The sequence below is a fragment of the Strigops habroptila genome, chromosome 12, assembly GCF_004027225.2.
Source record: "Strigops habroptila isolate Jane chromosome 12, bStrHab1.2.pri, whole genome shotgun sequence".
Taxonomy (NCBI): domain Eukaryota; kingdom Metazoa; phylum Chordata; class Aves; order Psittaciformes; family Psittacidae; genus Strigops; species Strigops habroptila.
In genome coordinates, this window is record NC_044288.2 from 9,954,371 (window position 1) to 9,970,697 (window position 16,327).

At 47.9% G+C, this 16,327-nt stretch overlaps 2 protein-coding genes across 5 annotated transcripts in view; one reads left to right on the forward strand and one right to left on the reverse strand.

Annotated features, from left to right (window-relative positions):
* The window catches only part of TCF7 (transcription factor 7), a 67,252-nt gene extending 62,335 nt beyond the window's left edge, over positions 1 to 4,917 (forward strand). For 2 of the 3 annotated variants that reach the window (XM_030504624.1, XM_030504626.1), the window contains one exon: positions 1,349 to 4,917. In XM_030504624.1, coding sequence (XP_030360484.1) covers positions 1,349 to 1,631 — 283 coding nt within the window. In that variant the 3' untranslated portion in view covers positions 1,632 to 4,917. The remainder of the gene's footprint in view (positions 1 to 1,348) is intronic. The other variant, XM_030504625.1, reaches the window with a different exon arrangement.
* An 891-nt stretch (positions 4,918 to 5,808) lies between these two features.
* SKP1 (S-phase kinase associated protein 1) lies at positions 5,809 to 15,961 on the reverse strand. 2 transcript variants are annotated; one of them, XM_030504629.1, is made up of 7 exons: positions 14,561 to 14,687; positions 11,988 to 12,084; positions 9,430 to 9,503; positions 8,154 to 8,297; positions 7,846 to 7,986; positions 7,020 to 7,081; positions 5,809 to 6,654 (listed from the first exon to the last, which is right to left on the reverse strand). In XM_030504629.1, exons 2-6 carry the CDS (start codon positions 12,082 to 12,084, stop codon positions 7,046 to 7,048), a joined length of 492 nt encoding a protein of 163 aa, XP_030360489.1. In that variant the 5' UTR covers positions 14,561 to 14,687; the 3' UTR covers positions 5,809 to 6,654; positions 7,020 to 7,045. The 2 variants fall into 2 exon arrangements, with proteins under 2 accessions (XP_030360489.1, XP_030360488.1); XM_030504628.1 differs by having other exon boundaries at positions 5,810 to 7,081; positions 14,561 to 15,961.
* Between the last annotated feature and the right edge of the window lie 366 nt (positions 15,962 to 16,327).

Sequence of the window (16,327 nt, forward strand, 5' to 3'; positions counted from 1 at the left end):
GTTCATTACCAGCAACCCATAGTATCAGATCTGCCTTTTTCCCCCCATTACTTTAAATCACATCAGTGAATCGATTGGTATCATCTTAACCAGGTCACTGAAACTCTCCATCCTGCAGCTTCTCCTGGGATGTCTGTGGGAAACAGCTTCTCCTCGGGCCTGTCTGCTCCAGGAATTACAGCCCATGCAAAGTAACCTCCGAGTTCAATACTCTGTTCAGCAGCGCTGTCGTGTTTCATATCACATTAATTGGGTCACCACAGCTAACGCTGACACTGACAGCAGTAATAGCACTGCCCTTGTTCACAGCCAGTGCAAAGTCATGTTTAATACTGGGCCAGTTAATACTTATTCTAACACAGTCTGGTTTTTCATTAGGAAGATCAAAGAAAGGTATGTGCCCACATTAGCAAGTTCTCAACTTGAGCTGTTTCCCTCAAATGAGGCAGGGAGGCAGGGAGCCGGGCAGGGGGAGGATGCTCCTTTAGCTGCTTTAGCTGTAAAGTCATTAATACCATCCCCAGCAGAGGAATTGTTCCCTCACTACTGTTACAGTGACATCTTGAGAGCTCTTTTGTTTAAAACTCTCCTGAGATGCTCGAGGACCTGGAGCAGGTGACATGAGGGATCTGTCACACCGAGAGGGAAACACCAGCTCAGCACAGAGTACGTAAAGGCAAAGTGAGGCTGAGCAAGGGACTGACTGGATGGGCAGGAGGGGTTAAGGTTTAATGGAATGGTTTGTGTTGGAGGGGACCTTAAAGCTCATCCAGCTCCAACCCCCTGCCACGGGCAGGGACACCTTCCACTAGAGCAGGTTGCTCCAAGCCCCTGTGTCCAACCTGGCCTTGAACACTGCCAGGGATGGGGCAGCCACAGCTTCTCTGGGCACCCTGTGCCAGCGCCTCAGCATCCTCTTTATTTTGATTTTCATTATTATTATTGTTTTGGGGGTTATTATTGCTTTTATTTCTATTATTTGGGGGTTTATTAATTTGCTTTTCATTATTTTGACTTCTGTTATTTCGAATTTTTATTATTTTTATTATTCTGACTTTTATTATTTTAACTTTTACTTAATTTATTTTCATTTATTCATTTATTACCATTTATGACGTGACTTTCATTACTGTTCTTTTCACTCCCGTTTCCCCCCATCCCCGCGCAGCCGCGCCGCTATTGTAGCGCCGCCTGGCGGCCGCAGCGCAGCACAACCACCGGCGCCGCGGCGAGGGGCGATCCCCGGGGTTGGGGGGGCGCTGGACGGTGGGTCCCGCCTGGGTCTGTGCCTGGTGTGTGACCCTGAACTCGGCCTTTATTCACAGATAACTCTCTCCACTGTCCCTAGGAGGAAAAAGAAGTGCATTCGGTACCTACAAGGAGAAGGACGCTGTGCCAGCCCAGTTTCTTCCGATGGAAGTGCTATAGACTCCCCTCCCTCTCCTCTGGACGCACTCCAATGCATCTCCTCTGCTTTTCCTTCAGACAAGCTCGCAGCCCCCGCTGACTCCGCACACAGAGAACAGCCCGACCCCTTCCCCGTCTCCGCTCACCTCCAGCCCCTCACCAGCTCCTCCAGACGGACGCCCTCAGAGTCCCCTCCGCGCCGCGTGGCCTCCACGGGGACATAGTCCCGTGCCCCCCCCGGGCACCTCCTTTCACCCACCGCGTTTCACTGCCCGTTGCCAAGGACCAGAGGCCACATTCCCCATCGCACTGTAGAACGTGCAGGGTTAGGACACGGGATGACTTGAGGGTGCTGGAAAACTCCTTTAGTTTTTATTTCTTTGGGGGGTGGGAGAGGTGTTAAAGATAGCAAAGTGATCTCCAAAAACAAGGTAATGAGAACTTGCCAAGATTTAAAGTGCTGATGAGTAAACAAGCCTTTGTCCCTGCCCTGTGCTGCTTTTCTTGTTTGTTTGGGGGTTTTTGGTTGTTTTATTGCATTATCTCCAGGTATGGTGGGAAGCAGAGCCCTGCTCCCCAGCTTGCTGCAGTAGGTGGTAGGTGCTGTCACCCTAACACTGGCTTTGCTCCCTGCCTTCTGACCTGCTTCCAAGTGTAGTCGCTCACTCACAGATCTCTTGTAGCCGTTCCACTACGGAGCTGGAAAAGCTGGAATAGGAGCATTTGTAAAAGCTGAAACTCAATGTAGTGATGCCGGCTTTGATCCGACCGGATAATAGAGAAATGGAGGTTTTCAGCCGAGGAGGTGAACGTTTCCAAGGTGCTGTTTACAGGTAACGGGCCTCCTGCAGACGTGTCCCGCGAGCGTGGCAGAGGGAAGGGGGGCACCGAGCACAGGGGCAGCTGGACCGGCCCCTGGCAGGGTTGGGGGCCCATCGCTCGCCGCAGGGGCTCCCCTGCTGACAGGGCTTGTCCGTGGCAGATGTCGCTGGTCACAGCTCCCCAGACAGGCTGCGCGAAGCCTAAAACCCACTTTGCTTCTGCAGCCTTTGCAGAGTCCTGGAGATCCCTCCCCAGCAGAGTCCAGCAGCTCCTCGCTCCAGGCACCCTCAGAGCCCTTCTGTTGATGATTTGGTGGATAACTTCCTAAAAAAGCCTTTATTCTGCTTTGGGATCTCTCCAAGATCCTCCCTCCACCCTCAGGACCATGCCAGATGTTCAATGTGTTCTCTCCAGCTTAAAAACCTTCACCAGTTTCTGGTGTTCTATTTATATGTTTGCGCTTGCCCAGCACGACCCCGCTGTGGCCGGGCTGAGATCAACCTGAACCATCTCAATTGAATCCAATCAATTCTTGATTTCCTTTGGGTTTACAGGCTCCCCACAGCCAGTCCAGCCCCCATCATTCCCTCCTTGAAAGAAACAGATTCCAGACCACAGAAGGGATAAATAACACCACACAGAGCGATAGGGGGGTCTATTTTTTCTACTTACTGGGGTTTAAAGTACAGAATACAAATTATGTAGTAATATTATTGTAGAACTGCGAGAAATTTATAATGTACAAAATATTTTTATATTGTTTTTCTTGAAGCAAAAAAAGCCACAAACCCCAACTTTTTTACATTGGACTAAACAGAACTTTTTAAACAACAAGTTTATGCCTCAAAGATTGAAAATGGAAAAGAAAAGGATTAGTCTGTAGAGCAGCTTTGGGTTTATTCCCTTTATTTAGGTAGTTTGGCTTAGAGTAGCATAGAGTTGTTTAAGTCCAGTTTTACTTTAGATCTAAACCTGTCGCTTTAGTCCTCTCCTGTGTAAATGTAACTTCAGAAGCACTGAATGAAAGCTACTGCACAAACCTGAACAGATGAAAAGTCGTTTTAAAGGCTGAAAGGGTCCTTTTAAAGCTTGAAAGAGTCATTTGAACCCTTATGGAAGCAGCATTACCTGACCCCACCGCCAGCCATACACTGAGCCGTGCACTGATGCACTCAGAGGGGGGTAAGTTGTGGAGCACTCGCTCTATCCGCACTCTGCTCTGCTTTACATTACTTTGCCAGCTTAGACAAGAGCTGGTGCTGACCAAGGAACCGCTGCTCAGGCTCCTCCCAGCCCCCCCGGTCTCTTTTTATCACTTGTTTTTAAAACACACCAAAAAATTGCTTTACGGAACAGCAGCGATGTCTCAGCCCGTGTGCGTGACCGAGAGCCTCGCTGCACGGTGCTGTCAAAGCATCGGCCGCTGCAACCACCACAGAGGACAAAGCAGCCTCAGCAGCGTAGCTCACCCCAGCACTGCTGTAAAGCTGTTGTAAGCTACTGCCCAGTTGGTATTTTGGGGATGGATGGGGTTGCCCAGAGAAGCTGTGGCTGCCCCATCCCTGGCAGTGTTCAAGGCCAGGTTGGACACAGGGGCTTGGGAGCAACCTGCTCTAGTGGAAGGTGTCCCTGCCCGTGGCAGGGGGTTGGGACTGGAGGAGCTTTAAGGTCTGTTCTAATCCAAACCAGGCTGGGATTCTATAAAACATCCAAGTTAGCAAAGCGAAGGCAGGTATTAGAAGAAAAGCAGATGGGTATAAATAACACCAGTGGGAATCAAGGAGCAAGTCCCAGCCGTATTAACCTACATCTCTCAGCCAAGGAGCAGCTCTCACCCCTGTCAAAGCTCACCAGGGCTTTCACCTGCTCATTCCAAGGCTGCTTTGGTCCCTCCATGGTGGTGCCGATCCCTGCAGGGGCTCAGGGCCCACCCCTACAACAGCCCCCTCTGATCCCCTTTATCCCATCTGATTCCTGCACCCTCAGAAGCATCTCCACACACACCCTGGAGCAGCTACACCAGCTTTCCCAGCCAGTGGTGGTCTGACCTGTGCCTGCGCCACGCGGGCAGGGTGGCAGCCAGAGCTGCCCTCTGCTGCAGGCTGAGCTCAGACAGCCCCTGCGTGCAGCAGGTTCAGTTTAGGCTGGTGGAACTGAGAACAGAGTTCAGAGCTTCCAAAGCACACAAGATAAGAGACCATTAAGCTGCCCATTGCCAAGACAAAACAGTGACCAAGAGCTGTCACACAGCCCAGGGCTGATACCCACCACCAAAACAAAGTTACCTTGAGTGATACCAAAAAGTGTCTTTAGAAACACCATATGAAGTGCTACTGGTTTGTGTTAACGCTCTTTTTTAACAGAAGGAAAACTTTGCCCTTTAAGTTCTTTTACAGCGATTTCAACTCTTCCTTAAATCCATCATTTGACTTCCTGAAATCAGTTTGAATGTACGAGTCCTGGAAGCACCACTTCATTAAGCCAAGTACAACCACTGTCTGTATGTAGCAGGGATCAATGTTTTGCAGCTGTACTTTCATTTGTCCAGTGACGATCCACCACTTGTTGTTTTTTACTTCATTGAGTATGTATTTTTTTGGCTTTTATGTTCAAAATATGTTTATAGCTTTATAAATAAAGTAACTGCCAGAGTGGCTCTTTGAGATGGGCCACCGGGAGTTCTGATCTGAACCTCTCAAATAATGATTTCTTGGAAGTCAAGAGCATTCCTGCTGCTTTTTTCCCCCCTTCACCATTTGTATGAATAGTTTTTAGGATAATTGCTAACAGGCTTCAATGGGTAGGACTGAAGCAGTAAACCAAGACTAAGAAGAAATATATGGGCTTATAGTTGGTGTAATGGGACCGTGGGTCACGGATGGAGCTCCCTGAGCAGTCCCTGCTCTCTATGGTCTGATCTCCCCTTCTCACTGCTATCAAATACTCAGTGAAGTCAGGATCATTCTCCAGTTAATTCTAGATGGGAAGAGCCAAGCATTTCCCAAACCTGGAGAAATCCCTGGCAGTGTTCAAGGCCAGGTTGGACACAGGGGCTTGGAGCAACCTGCTCTAGTGGAAGGTGTCCCTGCCCGTGGCAGGGGTTGGAGCTGGAGGAGGTTTAAGGTCGCTTCCACCCCAAACCAGTCTAAGACTCTATGTCCAAGCCCAGCACTGGAGTATTTTATGCCCCCTGACAACACAGTATCTAATGTGCCCGTGATAAGCACAGCAGGACAAAGGCTGAATAAGCAGATGTGAGCAGCAGATGCACCCACAGCACAGATTTGAATGCCGCTTTGGAGCAAGTTACAAATCCTTTCATTAACGGCTACAAAGATGATCACCTAAAAGCTGATAACCCATCACAATACATCCATCTGCATTGCTTGCTGTTTAATTTCCAGCTTAATCTGACAAGTCACCCACTGTGTCTGGCTGGTGGCCTGCACCAGTCATTAAACCAAACCCTTACATCTGTTTTACTCCCATTAACCACGGCCTCAGTGCTCCTGTTTGTACATACACGCAGTAGTAAGCGACAGGTTGTCTAGTTCCAAATAACTAGAACCATTTGCAAACAAAAGTTTAAAAGCCCTTTATTAATCCAGAAGTGGAACACTGATATTTAAAGTGAGATAAGTATGTTTATTAAGGTTCATTCTACTCTAAGGTTTATACAGAGAATGGAATGCAATACAAGCTAGGAGCACACCTCAAAGATCTACCACACAACCATCCCTACTCCCTATAAGGGAACTGTAAAAAAAACAAAAGAAATAAAAATCAGAAAACCAGTTACTGTTTAACTAGTTGCAAGTGGCTTTGTCCAAGTTAAGCTGATATTGCATTAGCTTTGTATGCAATAATTAAAGTCTCTACAAGCCAAAGTATCGCAATCAGAGGCATAAGATTTCATATGGACACATGAAACCATGTTTTAAAGAGCTACATCACAAGGGCTGTTTAAAATTGCCTAAAACCCAGTCGTCACTACTGACATGCACAGGTCAATAATAGTAACTTTGGTAATGTCAGTCATTTTTGGTCAAATCAGGATTCCACTTTTAACAGGAACATATAAAAACACACCAACCCTGTGCATAAAGCAACGCACTTCTCATCTGCTACCAGCTAGAGGCAGGTCTTCAAGACATGGTCGAAGGATTCCAATTTCACTGTCAGGAGCTTGCTTAGTTCTAGGTCACATCTTTCACTAGTCTCTAAGGCCAGACTAACAGGACAAGAAAGTGGTCAAATAGCTTCTCTTTTTTGTATGCAGGACAAGAACCATCTCAGAAGTTCCATCACTTTAAGTAACACTAATTCTGCCCACAATGGTTTTTGTAAGAAATCCAGTAGCTTTTACTTCACCTACTTCCCCAAGACACATGCTAGTTAGCTTTTCTTGCTGAAGCTACCAATACCCTGTAAATACAAGTGTCTTGTTCTTGAGGAAGAAGCCACAGGTGGTTTTATTTACAATGGAGTCAATCCTTAGCATTGGAACTGGACTTGAACAGTTTCAAAGTGTAATGAAAATGATAACCTGAAGTGCTACTTCCCATACAGAATCCACACTTAGTTCGGTTTTATTCATTGCAGAGTAAAGTAAAAAGACATCCAATTACACTAGTAAAAACTCAGAAGATTTAAATTTGTACTCAAAAAAAAACCACTACACATGCAGAGGGAACAATATCCTGCTAACACAACTTCATTTGCTGCTGCATTTGTCTAATATTAACAATTATGAACAGAGCAGTGCAACTAGTATTTGGAACAATCCTTACAGTGTTCGAGTGTCAGGCACAATACTTCACTTCTCTTCACACCACTGGTTCTCTTTGCGTACCTGAAAGAGCAGTTCAACTGTTAGTATTGAGCTGCAGTGAACTTAAAGTCAGCTGTAAATCCCTGCATGGGCTCGGGGTTACTCACTGCAGGAAGGCATAAACTCGGAAGCAGCTTAAAACTTTTCATGCAGGTTTGTAATTAGAGATTCATTCTTCCAAACTGACCTCTCTATCAATATAAGCCAAGAAATGTACTCCTCATGCCTAGATTCGATCTAAACTGAATTGGTTTTTCCACCAAGCAAAGCAAATGGACTGGCTTAAGACTAAACTGCTTTTTCCATGATATAGCACTGAAAACAAACCTAAGCTTAGAATTCACTGACTTTGTATTTAAAGGCAGCATCTTGTTCTGCTCTCTCCCAGCTCTGCCATTCTGCAGACAGTTTGTCTTCCAGTTAAGAGCAATGAGTTCATTACTTAAGAATGCAAACATCTTACCTTTCTAGCCACATGCACCAATACAGCTTCAACATTCTTACTAACAGCAAACTAAGGCTGCCACAAAGAACCTACACGCTTCCTCACCAGACACACATTTGAGCTAGGACATCAATACACTTTGTTTGGACTTTCTTAGGTAATGGGCTGCAAGCTCTGTAGACACCAAAAGGTCTCCCACTAGTAGCAGCCCAGTTATGAGAGGTTGATGCATTTACACTTCTTGTTACCAAGTCGGTTGCATCACACATTAGATTATGAAGCCCCACGCAGTAATTCAACAGAAAACCAGGTAAATTAGAGTTAAACCCAACCCAAGTACCTGTGCTTCTTCCTCCTCAGTGAAGTCATTCTTGATGTTGAATGTCTTGCGAATTTCTTCTGGAGTTTTCCCCTTGATCATGTTTGCAACTGTCTTGCACGTGACATCAAGCAAACCTTTGATGTCCAGGTAATTTGCAGCCTGTAGAAGAGTTCCCAAATTTAAAGCCTCCATATCAATATCCTGCCTCCACAGATGTACTCCCCAAGTTATGCTGACATGGAATTGTGCAATACTGTAACTGCAAACAGATCATCTCCACTTTGAGAAGCTTTAGCCAGAACCTCTCACACCCTGAGCACACTTACCAGGATAAGTTCAAACAGTGTTCCTTGGTCTACTTTCAGAAACTCTTGATCCCACACAGGGATGTCATCTGTTCGCTTCTCTTTGTTCTCATCATCCTCAGGAGGAGGTGGATCATCCTTGTGGTGGGTGCACCACTGAATCACCTGATCATGGGTTTGAGAGTAAAGTTTCAGCCAAAGCATTCTCCCATTAGGCCCCAACTAGAACTTAACTTCGTTTTAGAAGAGATACACCTTTTCCTCTAGATTAGTATTAGAATCCTGTATAAACATGCTCTCATACACAGTATTTTCATTTCAGAACAACTGATCCCCAGCCCTGGAGTACAACAGCCTTCTGAAACACTAGTAGTAAATTACTTATGATCCTGAAGGCCAGCTGCTGGTGTTACAAAGCTATTTGACCCTGTGCTAACACACACAGGACTGTGCAAAGAAAACCTAAAGCTCAGGTTTAATCTGCTTGCAGAAACACGGTTTTTAAGCAGAGTATTACACAGGGGAAGAGTGTAGCTGGTAGCAGCCACCAGGAGGGCAGGTTCACATGGCAAAAGGTTGCCTTTTTTTCAGTAGCTTGGGAACATGCAATCCCAATCTCATCACGCAGACAGTTCAAAGGAGCAGGGATCTACTGCAAGTAAGACCCTGTTCCATTCTGCCAACCCAAGAGACTTGGCACATGTGAAGTTATTTATGTGTATGTTCTCTAGGAAATAATCCCTAACCCTGCACTGACCCCCACACAGTCCAGTGCTTATTTTAACACAACACTTTCTACTTTAGAGCAAAAAGCATCTTAGGAGACAACAACGTATTTTGCTTTCCTTTCTCTTGACCCAACACCAACCATGGTCTGTACTGAATTTCATACCATCAAGTGCAGTGTCTCAAGCTCTGTAACTGCCACAGTCTCTCCTAACATCTGGATCTCCTGAAGAGCCACCTCACTTCACAGAATCCAATTAAAATCAGTGCTTTAACACCATGCAATACTGGTGTGCACAGAGGTCCAGCACCACTTCTACACCTCCGGAAGCCTGTCTGGCCTCCGGCTGCCCTTCCAGGTGGTCACCCCATGTCTCCTACCATCACCTGCCTCCCAGCTTCACCCCAGTTCTCAGCTCCCCGAGATGCCTCTGTTCAAGCACCTCTAACCAATTCAGCTTGCAGCTAGCACATGGAAAGTAGTTTTACTCCAATAGCTCAAAATACCCAACTCCAACATGAATTTCACATTTCATCACTGCCATGAACACAACCACTTCCAGCATCTTACCTTTTTTAAGATAGCTGCATTAACATTTGGAAGAGGGACTGGGTCATCGTCACCTTCATCATCCATCCCCAAATCTGAAAACAGAGAGGTGACTAAGCAACTGGCAGACAAAACCCTTCTCTGATTTACCCTTCTCTGAACTGGGCCAGTTCACCAGTTCTCCACTGGTTTAACACCACTGAGGCTGAATGGACTGGCAGCAAAGGAGCTCTAACGGGTGAGCTCAGAAGGATTTAGAAAGCTTCGATGAGGCTCTGTGGAGCCATGGCTGCATTATATGTACTAGGTTACACCTACTTGAGGCTAAGTAGCCAACAAGGCTGCTCCATCAAATGAGAGCAACAACAAGCCACCAGTTCAACAGTCAGTTACTTGTTAGAACCCAACTTGCTAGTTCAGTGCTGTGGGAACAGGATATGTTGAACAATCAGACTAATACTTGTGTGTATTTACCACTTTCAACAGCTCAACCCACAAGTTAAACCAGAGTGTTCCAGCTGAGATCTCCCAGATATTATTAAATAAGGATTCAGATCTACTGTGGTAAGAGACAGGGTTTTGTCCTCTACTGGAGCAGTAAATAGAGAGGGCAGTTATTCAGAAGGCACCTGCACTGCTTCTTACCAGCTGAAGTTCACATAAGGCAGCAACACAATCCCTTCAACCAAAAAAGCATTTCCAAAGCATGCTTCCCGATACTCCTTGGTTTAAAAGCTTGTCAGCCTGCTCAAGACACATCTGGATAAAGTTTGTCACTTTGTCCCCTTGATGTAATTAAGGAATCAAAGTAAAAATTGAGATTAAAACATAATTAAAATTTGGTCTTGATACCCAGCACAACCACCACATTAACCAGCTCTGAGTAGAGAATATGCCTTTTTGACTACACAGATGCTAACAGTCAGATGACACCCTGTCAAAGATTAACATCTTGCAATTAGTGAGATATTAATTGGTGTTACTTTATGTAATTGAGTAACTGCAGATCTTCACTCATTATATGCAGAGGAGACTATTCTCCATCACCAAGGAACTTAATTTTTAAGAACATGACTGTCACACCACCCTCACTGATCAAATTTGTGCAGTTCCAATAGCATGTACTTCTGTATTCAGGCAAGTCGACTCCTGTTATTAATGAGATTAGTTAGTCCTACTTCTTGTTTGCAATAACTTCATAGATTCAGAAACCAAAGTACTGCCATTAAAGGGCACTGCATATGTCACCAGTTAACACAGACTTCAACTGCATACTTTGAATGTGGTGGCAGGTACTAGTGTAAGAAGTGACCAGCCCAAACTTGCTGGGATGGGAACATAATTCAAGCAGTATCTCAGACTTTGTCAACTCAACTCAGCCTGTCCCATCAAACCAGCAGTTTCATCTGCTAGCCAAAAGCTCATACGTGACTGGTGGTCCCAGGATGCTCAACACAACCCCACCTTTTAGCTCTTCCCCTTCAAGCTGCAACACAAAACACTGTTCATCAACTGATACTTAACCAGCTGTACTGCAGATGCACTTCATCTGTGCAAGGAGCCTGGCTCTCACCCACGGTAGTAAGCAGCTAGTTTATGGTGCCTACCACCACCTACCATGTGTAACCTGCTTTTAGTCAGCACCAAGTGTCACTAAACACCAGCGGTGACACAGCTTCTGCATGAGAAAGCTGAGAAGAATTGTGCTCCCTAATGTATTCCACCGAGAGCAACGTTTCCTGCTCATGTTGCTGGTCATGTTCTACAGCATCTTATTAACAGAATCAAAGTGTTCAATGCTTGGGAGCAATTCAAGCTCATTTTTATTGTTCTTATGTCTAAGTGTCACAACCAGCCAAATATTTATACCCAAGAACATAATTTTAACTACATCTACAAAAAGGGGTTTTTTTCCCCCCCCAAGTTAATTCATGAATATACCCAGAAACTGGGAAAGCCACCAGAAGACAATGAGGATTTGCAGGGAGGGATTAGACACAGCTTGCTCTGTATCCCAGCCATCTGGCAGACTTCCCCTCCCCCCACAAGCTCTTTTGTTTCAAATTTATGTCAGCAGGAGATCAGAACTGAGCATTTAGCCCAAATAATTTAATTGCAGCCATAAGCCCACAATATAGGTTTCATTTTAGCCCTTCAGTGCATTGCTTTATGATCTCCCACCCCATTTAAGAGAGATTTACATTGCAAGACTGCTTTATGTGATTAAATAAACTTGGGGTTTAATATTATTAGATGCTCTGTTTGCTTAACTCTTACAATAGTGAAGCAGGCTGCAGACAAGGCAGTGGGGTGCTTACCTTTTACAAGCCTCCCTGTAAGTGCTCTTAACAAGAGGACTGAAACTTTATGTGAGAGCACATCCACCCAAAACACAGTTTCAGCTGTGACAGCAACTGTTTGGGCTCTTCTGACATAAGACAGAACGGCCTCAGAGGCCTGGGAATCCTTTTTCAGGTCAAAGTTTGTCTCCTTTGGTCACAGCTCCTGTCCAAGAGGCTTCCTGGCATACACTGCTACCTCCACACGAGGCAGTGATCCTCAAGGGTGCATGCTCTTACCTTCCAGCATAGTCTTTATAGTTACAGACTGCTTTGCAATTTCAACATCAACTTCAAAGATTTCTCCATCTGAACTCTGCAGTTTAATTGAAGGCATCTACAAGAGAAGGACAGTTATTTCCACACTATATCCAGCAGATGTTACAAGTTCAGCCAACCCAAAGAGGGGCATTACCTTTACTATTTACACTGCTTCTTACCAACAGCAGATAGCCCAATGCAACTTAAATCACTCAAGTTATTCACTGCTTGAATCAACAGGCCTAAATTCATTAATCCTCATGCTTAAGGAACAAGGACTGTTGGAAGCTTAAAACAAATTTAAGAGAAGAATACACAAATTCCTTAAGTCATTAGTGCTTATTTTTACAGTGCAACACTAGAGCAATCTTTCTCTTGAATTTACTTTCAACACCACTTCCAAAACCCTACCTGTCTTCAAACCCAAACAACTGCTCCTCACTTTGACTACTCAAATCAAGTCAGACCTCAAAAGCAGGTTCCAAACAATAGCCTCTGGAAGAGGACCACAAAACCAGGGTTGGAAGGAGCCTCTCCAGAGCCCAGGCCAGCCTCCCTCCTCCGAACACAAACAGACCAGGTTACTCAGGATCAAAGCCTTCCCATCAGAAAAGCATGTGGCCTTCTGAAGAGATTAAGAAGCAATACATCACCACCAGGAAGGCTTTGAGCACTCAGTACTACTCTTACAAAGTAGGAAGTTAGAGCAGGAAAAACTAAGATGACCATGCATTTTAAAGTTTCTCAAGCAAATTGTATTAAGACCTACAATAAATAGAAGCAGCTTCAGATGTCACTAACAGAATAAAATAAGCAAACTCTACAAGAACGCATCTTCCCAGATATTCAACAGCTCCAATGCAGAAGTAACACACTTGATACAGCAGGTAGTAGGCTACAACTTCTGCCTGAAACTATGCATGAAGTTTGTTTGTGTATCACTGCACTTGAACCAACCAACTTGAAGGACATGATAAACAAAACTGCCTGGCCAGGAACATCTTATAAACAAACGAGTAGGATGTGTTGCAAGTTCCTCACCACTGCACGTATCTGTTAGCAGCAAACCATTGCAACAGATTCCTTTTCCTCGAGTTACCTGCTTGAAGATCTCTAAAGCAGGTACATGTAAACACAGCCTGGAAGGCCTCAGGGACAAAGAATCGCAAATTCATTTCAAACCTAACAGCTACACACACAAGTTCCTCACAGCAACACTTGAGCTACCCAAATTGAATTAGCTGGACCACGTTCAGCAAATCTACATTATCCCTTTTTTGAAAGCCTCCTGCAGGTCATCATACAGCCGAGCCCAACAGCACTGCAACAAACCCAGGCCGTGGAGCCCAGCCAAAGCGCGTTATTAAGCAGCTCACACCAGCTTGAAGTCCTCACTGCTTTCATTTCCATTTGGCAGAGCGAGCAGCTAGTTAATGTTTACACAGTAATGTAACCCTATATGATAGCACTACCTCTAATTGAGATGGGCGTTCTGGAGGAACACACTCACGAATGTTCCAAAGATACAAATATATATATAGCCCCAAACATAAGATTTGGACTAAAACACACAGCGCTGAGCTGGTGGTTGGGCTGATGGTGATCCAGGCACACATTTCAGACGTAATGCATCTGCTCTTGCAGTGATTGCCTGCGAGCACTCAAGAACGAGCCCAGCCTCATATGCCAGCTTTCGGGTGCTCGTGTCTAGGGTTACATAATGCTGCACAATGGAGCCAGCACGACAGTGATGATGCTGCCTCAGTGAGTCCAACCCCTGCAAGAACATTTGCATCGAGACCCTTCTATCACCCCAAACCACTTCTATCCAGACCTTTAGGTTATGGTTAAGGGTCTGGATCAGGTAGAATGAAGTTAACCTAATGCCTTATCACGTAACAGATGAGGATTTCATCCGAATGTCATTGGTTTTATACCCCAGAGCTCAGCCTCCTGGAAGACAGAAATAAAACAAGTAATTTTTAAGCAAACTGCACTATCGCTGTGGAAACAGGCAGGCCTCGGACAGCACCGCAGCCGGGTGACTAAGCACAGCAGCCCTAAAGCTCCATCCGACAAAGTAGAACAGGTTGGGAGCTAGTCGAAAACCTGAATTACAACGGTCATTTGCATGTAGAAGCCTGAAACGCAGCGCTCAGCCATCTCGAACAGCGCTACCAGGCAACCCCACGCCTCCCGCAGCTCCTCCGCATGGACACCCTCCCCTTCCCCCCCGTGTCACTGCCTCCAACACCTGAGGCGCTCCGAGCGGGGACCCGGGGCGCAGCACGGCGCCAGGCCCGGCCCCGCGGGGGCAGCGCCTCGGCGCTATTTACCTCACCCCACAGCCGCCCCCCACACGGGACCCGCACCAGCCCCGCGTGCCCGGGCAGGGCTCGGGCCTCAACCCGGCCCCCCCCGACCACCACCAGCAGCTCCGCCCGCGCCAGGCCCGGGCCTGCTTCCCCGCCGAGCGGGCCCCGCGGCCCGGCCCCTGCCGCCGCCTCAGGCACCCACCGCTCCCCCCCCCCGCCCCGGCCCACAGGCCTCACCGTGAGGCGGCGGCGTCCGGCTCCTCGCAGGCTGGACCTGGCGGCGGCGGCGGCGCTCGGGGCCCAACTGCGGCGGCGGCTTTATAGGGCGGGGGAGGGGAGCGGAGGGGGAGGGCGAAGGACCCGCCTCTCGCTGCCTCGCAACGGCCGGGCTGCCGGTGGCGAACGCCTGAGCGAACCCCACCAGCCCCTGGCTCCTAATGCAGCGCAGAGCGCGGCTGGCGGTGAGGAAGCGGAGCTGCGCCGCGAGCAGCGGCGCGGAGGAGCCGGGACGGGGTGCGGGGACGCGGAGGCCGCCGCGGGGTCTTTCAGGCAGCTCTGAGGTCGACCCCGGAGACACAACAATGGGCGGGGGAGCCTCGCGCGGGCCAACGGTTGCGCCCCCCCACCCTGGCCCCTGAGGGAGGGCGCGGGCTCGGCCCCGCTGCGGCGGGAGGGACGGAACCGGGGCCGGAACCGAGCCCGGCGCCAGGGATGGCAGCTGGGGGCGGCCCGGAGCCCCTGCCCGCGGTGGGGAGCGCAGCGTCCCCCTGGAAACCACCCGTGATGGCGCCGGGGGCCGGTGCGGGCTGTGGTGTCCGAGCGCCCGCCCGAGCCCCCTCAGGAAACAGCCGGCCCTGAAGTAGGAGCTGCGCTGGAGCAGCGGCTCGTCTCCAATGGCTGCAGCAACAACAGGTTGATCCCGTCAGCAGCCGCAGCTCAGGACAGTTGATAGTGATGGATTTAGGTGTAAGGAGCACCTGCACAAGCACTGAACGGGAGGTTTAGGCAGCTCCAGCGGTGGCCGGAGCCCGGCGATGACTCTGAAGACACCGGCCAAGGCAGTGCTGTGGCGGCACAACCACCGCAGCCGAGCGGTGAACCCCAGCGCAGGTAACATCTGAAAGGTCAAGAGCGTGTGATAGGTAGTGACAGGCACTGGGTTTTCAGAAAATAAGATATGTAGGTTGGATATAAGGAAGCTCTTCCCTGTGAGGGTGCTGAGGCGCTGGCACAGGGTGCCCAGAGAAGCTGTGGCTGCCCCATCCCTGGCAGTGTTCAAGGCCAGGTTGGACACAGGGGCTTGGAGCAACCTGCTCTAGTGGAATCTGTCCCTGCCCGTGGCAGGGGTTGGAACTGGATGAGCTTTAAGGTCCCTTCCAACCCAAACCAGTCTGTTAGTCCATGACGTGAAGGTGTTTGCTCAGTGAGGAAGGCAGACTGGGGGGTGAGGCCGCCAAAGTGACCATGAGGTGTTTGGGGTGCTGCTTGCGCTGTCGCACACCCCACTTGTTCCAGGCTACACTGTTGAGCCCACTTCTGCATCAGCTGTCCATAGCAATGTGGCTTATAAGCAGTTAAGATGTTTACACAGGGGCAGCTCACGATTATGACAATCAAATCTTAATTAAAAATGCTTTTAGCACTGAAGCATGTTTTCGCACTTCAGTGCAGATGTAGCCACGCTGCCTGTAAGCAGACTGGTACCTGCACCAGCATTGCACTGCAGAGCACAACTGCCTCCCCTTCCCAGGCAGTGCACCGCACACCTGCTTCAACAATCATACGCGCCAGAAACTAACCACCAGAATTTTCCTGAAATGTGGAAAGTCTCAGTTCAGAAGCTTGTTCTGCTCATTTCAGTCCACAGCCCAGGACAGTAGCCCAGCCACAGAAGGATTCCTTCTTTCCTTAGTCTTCTACCCGAGTGACATAACCAGTGAGACCACAAATATCCCAAGTATTTCACTTAAATAGGGGTGACTTTCTGGAGCGGTGCAAGACTCA

Coding starts and splice junctions, on each gene's coding strand:
- SKP1 (XM_030504629.1), bottom strand. CDS start 12,084: ATGCCTTCAATTAAACTGCAGAGTTCAGATGGAGAAATCTTTGAAGTT. Junction 8,298..9,429: donor ATGCAGCTATCTTAAAAAAG/GTAAGATGCTGG, acceptor ACCCATGATCAG/GTGATTCAGTGGTGCACCCA. Junction 7,987..8,153: donor CACTGTTTGAACTTATCCTG/GTAAGTGTGCTC, acceptor ACTCTTCTACAG/GCTGCAAATTACCTGGACAT.